Source organism: Scardinius erythrophthalmus (assembly GCF_964197995.2).
Source record: "Scardinius erythrophthalmus genome assembly, chromosome: 2".
NCBI lineage: Eukaryota > Metazoa > Chordata > Actinopteri > Cypriniformes > Leuciscidae > Scardinius > Scardinius erythrophthalmus.
Window position 1 is genome coordinate 1389753 of NC_138222.1, and position 12877 is coordinate 1402629.

At 40.8% G+C, this 12877-nt stretch overlaps 2 protein-coding genes across 8 annotated transcripts in view; both read left to right on the forward strand.

The window, feature by feature from the left end:
- The window catches only part of sdcbp (syndecan binding protein (syntenin)), a 10755-nt gene extending 2830 nt beyond the window's left edge, over positions 1 to 7925 (forward strand). Inside the window, exons 6-9 of the mRNA XM_081347059.1 lie at positions 3454 to 3629; positions 6757 to 6928; positions 7011 to 7102; positions 7190 to 7925. Coding sequence (XP_081203185.1) covers positions 3454 to 3629; positions 6757 to 6928; positions 7011 to 7102; positions 7190 to 7244 — 495 coding nt within the window. The 3' untranslated portion in view covers positions 7245 to 7925. The remainder of the gene's footprint in view (positions 1 to 3453; positions 3630 to 6756; positions 6929 to 7010; positions 7103 to 7189) is intronic.
- Positions 7926 to 9737: 1812 nt separating this feature from the next.
- Positions 9738 to 12877, forward strand: part of unm_hu7910 (un-named hu7910) — a 62312-nt gene continuing 59172 nt past the window's right edge. For 4 of the 7 annotated variants that reach the window (XM_081359274.1, XM_081359277.1, XM_081359276.1 and 1 more), the window contains exon 1: positions 9748 to 9951. In XM_081359274.1, coding sequence (XP_081215400.1) covers positions 9912 to 9951 — 40 coding nt within the window. In that variant the 5' untranslated portion in view covers positions 9748 to 9911. Of the gene's footprint in view, positions 9952 to 12877 lie in introns of all 7 variants that reach the window. The other 3 variants (XM_081359280.1, XM_081359275.1, XM_081359279.1) reach the window with 2 other exon arrangements.

A 12877-nucleotide genomic window follows, 5' to 3' on the forward strand; every position in this document is an offset into this window, starting at 1 on the left:
AAAGTGCTTGGAGGTCCCCTACTCGCTTGACCGATGCTAAGGCTAGCAGTAGCGCAGTCTTAAGTGAGAGTGGTGTCATTTTGGGCGATTGTAGCGGCTCGAATGGAGGCCCTGTGCGGGCTCTGGGGACCGCTGATAGGTCCCAGGTGGGTACTGTAGTGGGGGGTGGCGGGTTGACCCTCCTCGCTCCCCTCAGGAAGTGAACAATCATGTGCTTTTCCCTAAAGATGGCCGGCCACTGGGGCATGGAAAGCTGTAATGGCCGCCATGTAGACTTTGAGCGTGGATGGGGTGCGACCCGCATCCAGTAGCTCTTGAAGAAATGAAAGTACCAGCGGTACTCCACACAATGGAGGGTCTTGGCTCCGGGCTGAGAACCAGCTGGAGAAGATAAACCACTGGAGGGCATAGAGGCATCTTGTGGACGGGCCTCTAGCCTCACCAATGGTGTTTAGGACTCTCGCTGGGAGGAACAGGCTCCCATCGAGGGGCCACACATGGAGGCCCTGCAGTTTGGGACAAGAGGTCGACCTCTGAAAGTACTCCAGATCATTTGAACTGTCTGTGGATGTAGGGTCCAGTCCCCAGAGGAGGCTTCTGGCTAGCCTGTACGGGGGTCTCGACCTGAGTCCGCCTTGGCGGTTTATGTAGGACACTGTCCGATCGGACTAAGACGTGGTGAGCTATCAGGTATGGTAGGAAAGTTTTGAGGGCAGGCAGAACCGCCACCATTTCCAGCAGGGCTGTAGTACTCGAGTCCGGTCTTGGACTCGAGTCCGGACTCGAGACCGCTTTTCTATGGTCTCGGACTTGTCTCAGACTCGCTGGTATTCGGACTCGGACTTGTCTCGGTCTCGGCCACTGGTCTTGCCAAATATGGCTTTTGGTCTCGACCGAGTCCAGGTGTCTTTATTATGTTCCCAGTATTCACAAATACGTCGCCGCGATATTAAAACAAAATATTATTGGAGGGAAAGTGAAACATGGCCACCTAATAATATGGGCATTTCGGCTCTTTTATACGAGCCGGCTCGTTTCACTCAGCTCACTGAAAAGAGCCGGCTCTTTTGACTCACAAACGGCTCTATAAAAAATAAATTTTTAAATAAACTCGCTGAAAGTCCACCGCTAGTGCAACGTGAATATTCACATTTTTAATTGTCCATAACACCCCGAGAACTAGCCTGCTTGCCTTGCACATCTAATTAATGGGCAAAGTTTTCCGACTTTTTTCTTACCTTTCTTCCTTTGCCTATTCCACGAGTGGTAGGCTAAAATATTATTTTTCGTCACTTCATCCACCCGATCCGCGGTTTAACCGCATCTCTTGTGTGTGTGTGTGTGTCTGTGAGTTGGCTCGGCCTTCCCTCATGCAGTTTAATTGGTTGACATCGCGTGTATGATTGACAGGAACAGAATGTAAGGCTGATCAGACAGTTGAAACGAATGTGTGTGCTCCTTTAGGCCTAGGCTAGATAATTTTTTTTTTTTTTTTTGTTAGTCAATTATTTTAAATAAAATTAAAATTATTCATTATTTCATTATTACATAATGATTTAATTTATATATAGGCTAGCCTATATTTTTTTAGCAGACTTTTTTTTTTCCTGTCCTGGACTCGGTCTTGATTCGGACTCAAACCTTTATGGACTCGGTCTTGACTCGGACTCGAACCTCTTTGGACTCGGTCTTGACTTGGACTCGACAAAGGTGGTCTTGACTACAGCCCTAATTTCCAGGCAGTTGATATGCAGCTGTTTTTCCGGACTCGACAAAGAGCCGGAAGTCGGCTTGCCCTGGCACAGAGCTCCCCAACCGGTGTTGGAGGCATCCGCCGTGACCACCATCCTCCCTGAGACCGTCCACAAGCTGTTTCAAAGGGGCCAGGGCTCTGATGCAGCCGTGGTCCACCTTGACATTAAGGCGACCTGAGCGACATGCTAGGGTAGGGATCTGGGGTTTCAGCCACTTTCCAAGCCTCGGCCCGGGTGGCTAGGGGCTGAATTAGTTCAGATGGCAGCTCGTTGCGCTGGGGCGGGGGCTGGCGTTCATAGAAGTAGCTTTTGGCCATGCGGAGGCGCAGCTTACGGCTTTGCTTCGGGGCTGGATCGCTGCTGAGCCGCAGAACACGAGCGCAGCGAAGCGAGACTTGCGCTTTCGCCATGAGAGTGTTCATTCAGCCCGACGGCTCCATTGTTTCTTCGTCTCATGCTTGAAAGAGCTGCGGAGAACGAGGGGTGGAGTCGCAGCGAGGCGAGACTCGCGCTCTCATAGTGAGAGCGTCCGTCTTAAAGGAACGGGGGCGTGCTCAGAGGTGCGCCATTTTGAAACAAACGCCGGCGAAAAATGCTCTTTTAGAGAATTAGCTCTTGTTATACTCACCTGATAGTAGCAACCGTTATGGCTGTGCAGTAGCACTGCGTGATTTTATAAAAGGCTTCAGTAATCGGAGAAAAGGAGATTCCCCATCGCGTCTAGCAAACACAATACGACTGACCGTTCGAAAAGGGAACTATGGATGTGCTCAATTGAGGGGGATTAATGTTATATCTGATAAGAAGTCATGCGCATGAGCTATGATGGAAACACAATAAATCCCTCAAACACTTGAGATGCTGTGATGCGATTGGTTTTGCTGGTTATTCCTGTTACCCAGCGGACCAATGGCGTCGCAGCGTCTCTAATGTTGGTTTGGTGTTTCTGAAACGCCGGAGTCGAAGAGTGTGATCAGAATGATTTGGTTTAATTCCCTCCAGAAGCGTCTCACACACACACGAGTGTGTTCGCGAACACCAGCATCCGAACGCTAGAGAACACGACAGCGTTTACTGTGACGCTCTGAGACACACTCATTAAAAAAGAGAAATATTGCAGAAACTTCCATTTTTATCACAGATATTTTGCACCAATTTCAGAGGAAGTGACTATTTTCTTTTCTTGAACACATGCGATGGAAATTAATGCGATATTCCAATTTTGCGTGCAAGTTAAATTCACAACTTTCGGATGGAAACATAGCTATTGTTTTCTTTAACGTCTTCCATATTCATATCATAACGGTAACACTTTACAATAAGGTTCATTAGTTAACATTAGTTAATGTACTAACTAACATAAACAATGAGCAATGCATTTGTTACAGTATTTATTAATCTTTGTTAATGTTAGTTAATACAAATCCAGCTGTTCATTGTTTGTTCATTTTAGTTCACAGTAACAAATGTTAACAAATACAAACGTTGATTTTAATAACGTATTAGTAAATGTTGAAATTAACATTAACTAAGATTAATAAAAGCTGAAGAAGTGCAGTTCATTCTTAGTTCATGTTAACTAAGGTAGTGAACTAATGGTAACTGGTGAACCTTACTGTAAAGTGTTACCATCATAACATTACGCTCTTAAAGTGTAGGGGAATCTCTGATTGACGCTTCCCGATGTGTGTGTGTTCAGGGTGTGTTTGTGCAGTTGGTGCAGGCGAACACTGCGGCAGCGTTGGCAGGGCTTCGCTTCGGTGATCAGATTCTGGAGATCAATGGCAAATCCTGCGCTGGCTGGAGCAGCGATAATGCTCATAAAGTGCTGAAGAACGCCAACCCAGAGAGGATCAGTCTGGCTGTGCGAGACAGGTACACACACACACACACACACACACACACACACGCACACACACACACCATACGTAGAGCATATCTGCAGGTTTCAAATACTCAGTGCTGTTTTATTAATGAGGATCAGGTTGTTATGACTGAATAATTCATGAGGAGAACAGAAACAGGAGGGTGTGTTGTGTCGCGTTAGACTTACAGATATCCAGCTGTGCGAAACATCGTTATAAACCTCAAACTGTCCCACAGCATGTCATAAAAATATAACCGCGAGCAGCAATCTTCAGGGTCCAAGCAGTTTGGAAAAGGGGAGGAAAACAATCGAAATTGGTTTGTGAGAACAGATCATGTACTCTTGCTTCAGAGCTTTCTAATTTTCTTTTGCTGAAAGTGTGTCGGGGAAAGTTACTTTTAAAAGTAATGCGTTACAATATTGTGTTACTCCCTAAAAAAGTAACTATTTGCGCTACTTAGTTACTTTTTATAGGAAGTAATGCGTTACTGTCAAGGTTCTTTTATGTTTGGACTTTTCGTTTGTTTATCATCAGTCACATGTGTTCCTTTGTTTGAATTTCCTGCCATTCTTTAGTTACCATGGTTACAGTCATTATTTGTACATCATCATCATCATCATCATCATCATCTGTCTTCTACCTACACCAGGCTTAGCCTTTGTGACAGAACAACCGACCTAAAAGGAAAAGTTAGAATGGACTCAACAGCTTTATGCCTCCTCATGCTCCCAGAAAGCTGCAGGTTTCTGGGGAGGTTGGGCTGGATGCTAGGGATGGGCAAATTAAGCCTCGTGTAGCACTGAGACTTTCCTCTGATTGTTCCGGGAATAGATTCAAAGCTTTGAGAGTGTCGAAAACAGCGCCATCTGGTGTTTAGCAAAAAATCAAGCAGCCAAAACCCTGTGAAAGAAGCTTCAGCCAGCACACATTCCCTAGATAGTTTCATGTTATCTGCACAAACAAAAGCCTAACACTGTGTGTGTGTGTGTGTGTGTGTGTGTGTGTGTGTGTGTGAGTGTGTGTGTGTGTGTGTGTGTGTGTGTGTGTGTGTTGAATTTTTCTCTGTGATTAATTCATTTAACCATTAAGCTGTGGTATTTACTGCCAGTATGAATATTAGTGTGATGTAATAGAAGAATAATGGCACATGGAAAATATTTTATTTTCCTGAAATTATTTTTATTCTTCATATCAATTGTATGACAGGGTATTAAAAATGTAAATGAATAAGTCTGAATGAAAACTTGCTCGTTAAGTAAGATCTGAGGGTTCGAACTTTCCCAACGCACAATGAATCGCACACGTGATTGGACAGAAAGTGAGGCTTCGTTTGTCATTGGTCATGTGATTTCTAATCGCGTCTTCATCTGGCATGCCCATTTATGCTCGGCACGAGCTCCAGACGCCTCAGTTCAAATGAATTTTTTGATTTTTGTCAAATGTTAAGGCCCTTTTACACCAGAAGTGAAATGGAATAATCCTCAGACTGAAGGAAAAGCTAGAGGGCGCCGCTCAAACCTTCCAGCTGCTGCTGTTCTGGATCGCAGAATGAGAATAACGTTTTTTTTTTTTTTTGAGAATAAAGTTATGAAAATAATGAAACAAATGTGATGTTTATCTAAAGTCATGTTTGCTTATTCCTGTGGTTGAATTGAATCATCAAAGTCAGGTCAAATACAAAACCTGTCATAATTTAAAGAAAACAAGTTGACAAAAAGATTGAATCCAATATTTGGTAGTAAAATAGCATAACAATAAATCTATAAGCAATTTTTTTGTTGGGAACATCATAAGTGTGATTTTTGTGCCATTTTGTACAAAATAAAAGCATTTCAAAACAAATTTCCTGGTTAAACATTAAAGCACACTAGTGTGATAAACAGTGCTTTTTTTTCTTCATATTTTATGTAAAATTGACAGAATTATCCACAAATAAACGCTTTTTACACTCAAAAACTGAGGGATGTGAAAAATAAATGCAAAAATAAAGACAAAACCTGTCCAAATTGAACGAAACAAGTTGACAGAAAGATTGAATTCAATATTTGGTGATGATGTAGCATAATGAGAGATTTATATTATATGTTTTTGTTGGCCGGTCGCATTTATAATGTGGAAAAAAAAAACACAATAAAATGACAAAAAGTATAAAAAAATATGGGAAGTTGTTAGACTCTGGATGAGGAAAGTCAGTAAATTTCAGTCCAATGCAATAACATTAACTAGCAAAATGACCTTAACACAACATGGGCCCTATTTTAATGATCTGAAACGCAAGTAACTTTGTGGGCGGGTCTCGGCGCTGTTGCTATTATACCGGCGGGATAAACGACTCTTGACGCAAATCTAAAATGTGTTGGTCTGAAGTCGCTTCATTACGGTTTGGCCGTAACGGGAAATAAACCAATCAGAGCGACATCTCACATTCCCTTTAAGAGCAGGCGCGCTTGTTCCATGGCGGATTGCTATTATAAAGACGGATTTGCCAGGAGCGGTTCACAGCCGAGGAGACTGACGCTCTCGTCAGGGCCGTAAAACACAGAGAAGTGACATTGGGGATGGAGAAACACACCCAGATTAGCTTTGGTTAAACAGGCGTATGATAATTTGGGTAAATGTGTAAGCTAGATTTATGCCTATTTTTTCACATCTTCATGGACACAACAATGATTTCCCTCGTGTGGTAATATTTTTCCTTGTAATAATGTATGGTTTTCTAAAAATGAGAACTGCTGCGTTTGTGTAGATGAGAGAAGCAAAGTGTGTGTGCGTTGTGCACACGCTACATTATGGCCAAGCATGCGCCCTTAAAATAGCCTCTGAATAACGCTCCTCTGACTTTAGACGAGGTTTCTCCTGGTCAGTGGAGGAATTGTTTTCTGAAACTGCAAAATAGCACCAGGGAACGTTTGCGCCGGAACACGCCTCCTCTTTTCGCTGAACCGCCCCCGGGAGCGCAAGTTCATTCCCTAATTTACTGACGTGCGTCTGTGGAGGGAAGAGTCCGCTGTGCGCGGGTGAGAAATAGGAATGATACATGTGTCAATTGTCAATTGAGAGATAGGGCTCCATAAGGACTAAACTATAACGTTCATAATGCAATAATAAAGCGGTTTGTGAATCACTGTTTGCAGGCCACTGGAGCGAAGTGTTACTCTTCACAAGGACATGAACGGGCAGCTGGGCTTCATCTTTAAGAAGGGTCGTATCAGCTCAATAGTTCAGGACAGTTCTGCGGCTCGCAACGGCCTGTTGACGGATCACCAGATCTGCGAGATCAACGGCCAGAACGTCATTGGACTCAAGGTAAATCTCCTGCGTGTTTCACACTCATCGGCTTTCCTTTCTTCTCCGCCGACGAGTAAGATTTGATTTGAACTTTTATTAGGACTCCCAAATCATGGACATCCTTAATTCCAGCGGAGGCGTTGTCACGGTAACCGTGATGCCGGTGGTAATCTTCGAACACATGATGAAACGGTATGGGAAATACAAACCCGATCTGGTGTTTAGTCATCTAAAGCCTTGAAAGCGTGTTCTTAATGTGTGTTTCTCTTCTCACTGCAGGATGTCCAGCAATATTGTAAAGTCACTCATGGATCATTCTATTCCTGAGGTGTGAGATGCTTCGGATCAAACCGGACCGCCGAACGACTCGCATTCGCTCAATCGTGTGGTTTTATAGTTATTGATAGGCAAAGAAATGAGATATTTGCTTAAGTTATGCCTTTAAAAAGTGATAGTGCCCCAAAAATGACACATTTCGGTTACACTTTATTTTACAGTGTCCTTGTTACATATGTTACATATTTACCATAGTAATAACAGTAAATTATGCATAATTACATGCAACTAACCCTCAACCAAACCCTAATCCTACCCTAACCCTAAAGTACATGTTATTTATTAATATTAATCACTTAAATATATAATTACACTGTAACAATGACACCTTAAAATAAAGTGTAACCCAAATTTCTTGAATTATTTACTCACGTTTATGTTGTTCTAAACCTTAAAGCACAGTCATATATTGTGAATATTCTACAGTGTGAATATTTTGAGTTCCATATGGAGAGTTTAGAACGTTATTAAATGTTGACAAATGTTCATTTTTGGGTGAATTAATTAACCCTTACATTCTTCTCCTTCTTCTTTAAATATTTTGCGTTAAGACTGAAGCTCATTTCAGTTTCTCTCAACTCTTAAAGCATTCTGAATCATCATCGCCGACGCTGTAAATCAGTCATAATAATGCTGTTAAAATTACTGTTCGAAAGCCATTAAAAACTATGCAGTGCTGAAGACAGTTTTGTATGAAACCAGTAGATGACAACTTTATTTTGAAGAGATAGAACTGCAGTAAATCTTTGTGCCCTGCATGAGATGTGTTATTGTTCATATTTCTGTGTGGGTTTTGTTCTTGAAACATCTAAAGGTTTATGGTTTCTCTTAGAGGAATATTTAAAGGGGGGGGTGAAATGCTCATTTTCACTCAATCTCCTGTTAATCTTGAGTACCTATAGAGTAATATTGCATCCTTCATATCTCCAAAAAGTCTTTAGTTTTATTATATTTTTAAAAGAAAGATAAGCTGTACCGACTCTTTCCGGAAAAAAACGAGTGGCTGGGGGCGTGCCGTGTGGGCGAAGCTAAAGCTGTGCTAACTGAGCTAACAACACAGAGACATTTGTTCAACAGTTTTACTCACCGTTCCAACGCACGACCGCGAACCTTTATCATTGTGACTGCTCGATCCTTAAGCATTAGACGATCTGGGCTTTGTTTATAAAACAATCATCGTCGAAATGCAGGGAACAACAGTCTTACACAACTCCGTTTGCTCAGGAAAACAGACTCCATCCACGGGTTCCTTAACGCTGGGTTCTTTGGGAATCTGTGCAGGGTTGTCTTGCCCTGGCAACTAAAAACACACTTCTTTGGAGACATTGACTTCCTAAAGCCGGGCAGGGCGCTTTGATGGCGAACTGCTTTCACTCTCTTGCTCTGGTCTACGAGTGCGCGCGCGCCCGCGATCTTACCGGAGAAGTGCCTTTAGGACCCATATTAGGAAATTCCGTTACATCTGACGTCACACATACCGATACTCGAAAAAAACTTTCCAAAACTTGTGACAAACCGGAAGGAGTATTTTTGGAACAAAAATACTCCTTCAAACGTACAACTTAGTTTTTGAAACTTTGTCTATGTTTAGCATGGGAATCCAACTCTTTAACAGTGTAAAAAACTCAGCATGCATGAAATAGCATTTCACCCCCCCTTTAAGAATATTTGATTCCTTATCACGTTTGGCCGTTAGGTGGCGCTGTTACCACATTAATGTTGTGTGGTCAGTGTGAGGAGGCAAAAACAGTTTGGTGTGAATGTGTGTGTAAGTGTGTCGAGTTACAGTCTCAGGTTCTGCTTGACATCATGTCATCAGTTTTGTTGATGCACTATTGGAAAACTGTTTGCTCAATCAAAAACTTTTAACAACTGTTTTCTGGCATAGTCTAGGAGGAAATAAAAAAGTAGGTTTATTTTCAAAGAAATTAAAGATGGCGGACTGCAAATTCAACCAAATATAACCAGCTATAAATTCATACTTTTTAACTTGGGAAGGCATAAAATCACGTGTGCATGACCAATGAACAAGACAAGAACACAACACTGTTATACTCTATAGTAATATCATATAATATACAGTATATTGAAAACAAGTATGAAATCAATGTATTCAATATTATTACTGATAAAATTAGAGGGAACTTTCAAAGAATATATCCTGTGGAACGATTATATTATCAAAATATTTTAAATTGAAAAAAGCAAAACAAACAAAACAATGAATGTGAATAATGTAAAAATGAACCAGAAACATAATATTCACACATTTTCTGTAATCTTGTTTAAAAAAATGATCATAATCAGAAAACTGATTCTAATCTTTCCCTTGAAGAAAACAACATTACTGTTCTTTCAATACAATGACTTTTCTTAATTATTTTTGGGAGATTCTGTCATCACAAGGTGAAAAAGAAACCAAGCTTTGAATCATTTCCGACAGAATTACAGTGTAATGTGTGTGAAAATGTTGAAGAATAGGCTATGCGACACTCATGGATGAGGAAGAGGAACAGTAGGTGGCGGAGTTGGAGTGTGTGTGTGTGTGTGTGCTGGGAAAACACCAATTCTCCAAAGAGGAAGAAGAAGAAAGAGGAGGAGAAGAAGAAGGAGGAAGAAAAAGCCTTTGGTCATGCAGAACTAAAACTCTTCAAACTCTCCTATCATGAAGAAGAAGAAACCCGTTCGCAGTCAGGCCAGGAAAGGTAACGTTTCTTCCGATCTCGCGAACACACACGATCTTCATCATGCAGTATTAATATTCATATCTGAACAGCGTGTTATTCACACAGTGACAGTGTTTTGATCGAGAACGGGCTGCAAAGATTGAATACACACTCTTTCTGCCTCTGGATTGCTGTTGAAAGATATTATAGTGTTGCTGCAGTTTTACAGTAGTCTACAGAGATATGCTTTAGAAATGTGCCATAGCAGTTTAACTCTTTCTCCACCAGCATCTTTGAGAGAAAAGATAGAAATGAAGTTGTTTGCCACCGCCAGCATTTTTCATAATTTTCACAAAAGTTTCATGGCTCCTGAATATTTGATGAATATCTGAACATACAATATATCAAAAGTAAGAATAGACCCACTGCTTTTAAACAAACAAACAAAAGCGTTATTATTAACTTCATTTGAATGTGGGTACGTTTAATAAAAAAGCAACGTTTTGAGCAAAAAGCTGAGAAAATTGCATTTTTGTCAGAGATACTGTATATCGGAATCACTTCGATGATCAAAACACAGATGGAGTAGATCGAGTTAAGACATGCATTACTAATGAGCATTTCTTTTAAAGTTTTTGCCCTGATTTCCCTGATTTAAACGCTTTTAAATTCCACTAGAAACAAACCTTGATGTATTATTTTAATTTAATACTGTGAAGCTGCTTTGATACAATCTGTATTGTGAAAAGCGCTATACAAATATACTTGACTTGACTTTTCAAACTTGAAATAGTTAAACCTGGGTCATCCTAAACCCTGGGTTAACAGAATCTTGGGTTTTCTTGCTTAATGTTTCACCTTTATTCATAATCTGCTGTTTCACACTGTACATGAACCATCACTGACGCTATTTCCTAAAAGATCTGCTGTACAGAAACAAACTTTGTTGCATTATTTTCATGTTTTCAATGTAAAGATGCTTTGAAACAATCTTTATTGTAAAAAGCGCTATTAATAAAGGGTACTTGACTTGACTGTACATTGATAAACGCAGGGTTAACGTTCTTATTTGCATATGTGGTGTCAGTGTCATTGATTGGATGAACGTGGCATTTGACCTGTTTACATAAAAGCTCAAGCGTTGTAACTGTAATATCAAGTTTATACTGAATGGGCTTTTTGGACTATAAAAGTAAAAATTACTTAATTAAAATATTCGTGTTTTCTGTCAGCATTTGACATGTTTCCTCATCAAACGCTGAAACTGCTCTTACACTGTTACAGTGTTTCTGTGACTGTCCAAAGATGAGGCACGCGATTGGCTGTCGGTTGCCAAGCATCTTGTCATAACATTCTAACATCACTTCCTTTCACACTGTACAAGTTTGGCGCCGCAATGCGAAGTTAACACTAATAAAGCCTTTTCACACTGCGCTTGCTTAATTTAAAAGTAGGGTTAGCACCACTTTTAACCCGGGGTTATGAAACCCTGCCTCGGATCAGGGTTAAAACTAGGGATGCACGATAAATCGGCCATCATATCGGTATCGGCCGATAAATGTGAATTTTTAATGTTATCGGTATCGGCCCAATAAGAAAATTTTGTTGAAGAAAATAAAGCTGATAAATAATGTATTATGTCCTTCAGCTGAGACGCTTCAGATGCGCACTGTTCAACATGATGGTTTTGAGTTGCTTGAAATATGATTGAAATCACTTCAAAAAAGGAAAATACAGTTCAACGTCTGCAAGTCTGTCGTATCGGCTACATACAATTATCATGAGAACATTATAATTGTGTGTTTGGGACGTGGATTTTAATGGTGAGACTTTTGTTTTTGTAATCAGGCTCTCAAAAATTATAGAAAAATTTGGATTTAGATTTATCAGCCAATATATCGGTTATCGGCTTTCAAATATAAAGCATTATCGGTTATCGGTATCGACCGAAATGTTCATATTGGAACATCTCTAGTGCTTTTGCTGAGTTAAACCCGCATTGTGGTGACAAAGCCAAACTAGTACAGTGTTCGAATGTTACAGCTAGCGGTTTAGCAACAGACAACCAATCGCGTACTCACATTTACGTTCTTTGGAGAGTCACGTAAACGCTTTGTATAATAAACAGTTAATTCAGCATTTGGGAGTAAACATGTCAAATGCTGACAGAAAACGCAACAATTTGAGTGAATAAATTCTTGCTTTTATAGTCCAAAAAGCCCATTCATCATAAACTCGATATTACAGACGGTAATACGAGGACGTGCAGCGCTTGAGGTTTATAGGTAAACGGGTCTGCGTTCATTCAATCGATGACACTGACGCCTCAAATATGCAAATAAGAACATTATCCATGGTTTAGGAATGCACAGTGTGAAAACGTCAGTTTATGAATACCCAGGATTAATTGTTAACCCCGAGCAGCGTGAAGAAAACCCAGGATTCGGTTAACCCGGGGTTAAGAATGACCCGGGGTTAAGAATGAAAGCGTCTTATTCCTTCGTGCAGATTACATTATTTTATCACCTAAATATAACATCTCACAAAATTTGCAATTTAGTCTGGTTTTGTTTTCGTTGTAAACGCGCAATATTAAAGGACAAGTTCGGTATTTTACACTTAAAGCCCTGTTTTCAGATCGTTTCTGATAAAATAGAACGGTTAAAATTAAAATTTGGACACATGCTGCTGGCCTGAGAATTTTAGGTTTCTGTGGTAGCACCCCCCCCCCCCCACCTCCACAATGGCTGCATAGGTGCACTGGAACAATCCTTCCTAAAACGCATTAAACTTTCGTTTACAAAGACGTGAAGCTCACCGAGTGGTCAGGGGTGTTCACTGATATGCTCACACAAAAATTGCTGCAAAAGATGCTTTCCAACAGGTTTTATCGTGGTTTTTGTTCAACTCCATTGACTTGCTTTGGATGTGCTGTGAGGTACGGTATTACTCCGCCGCCGGAAAC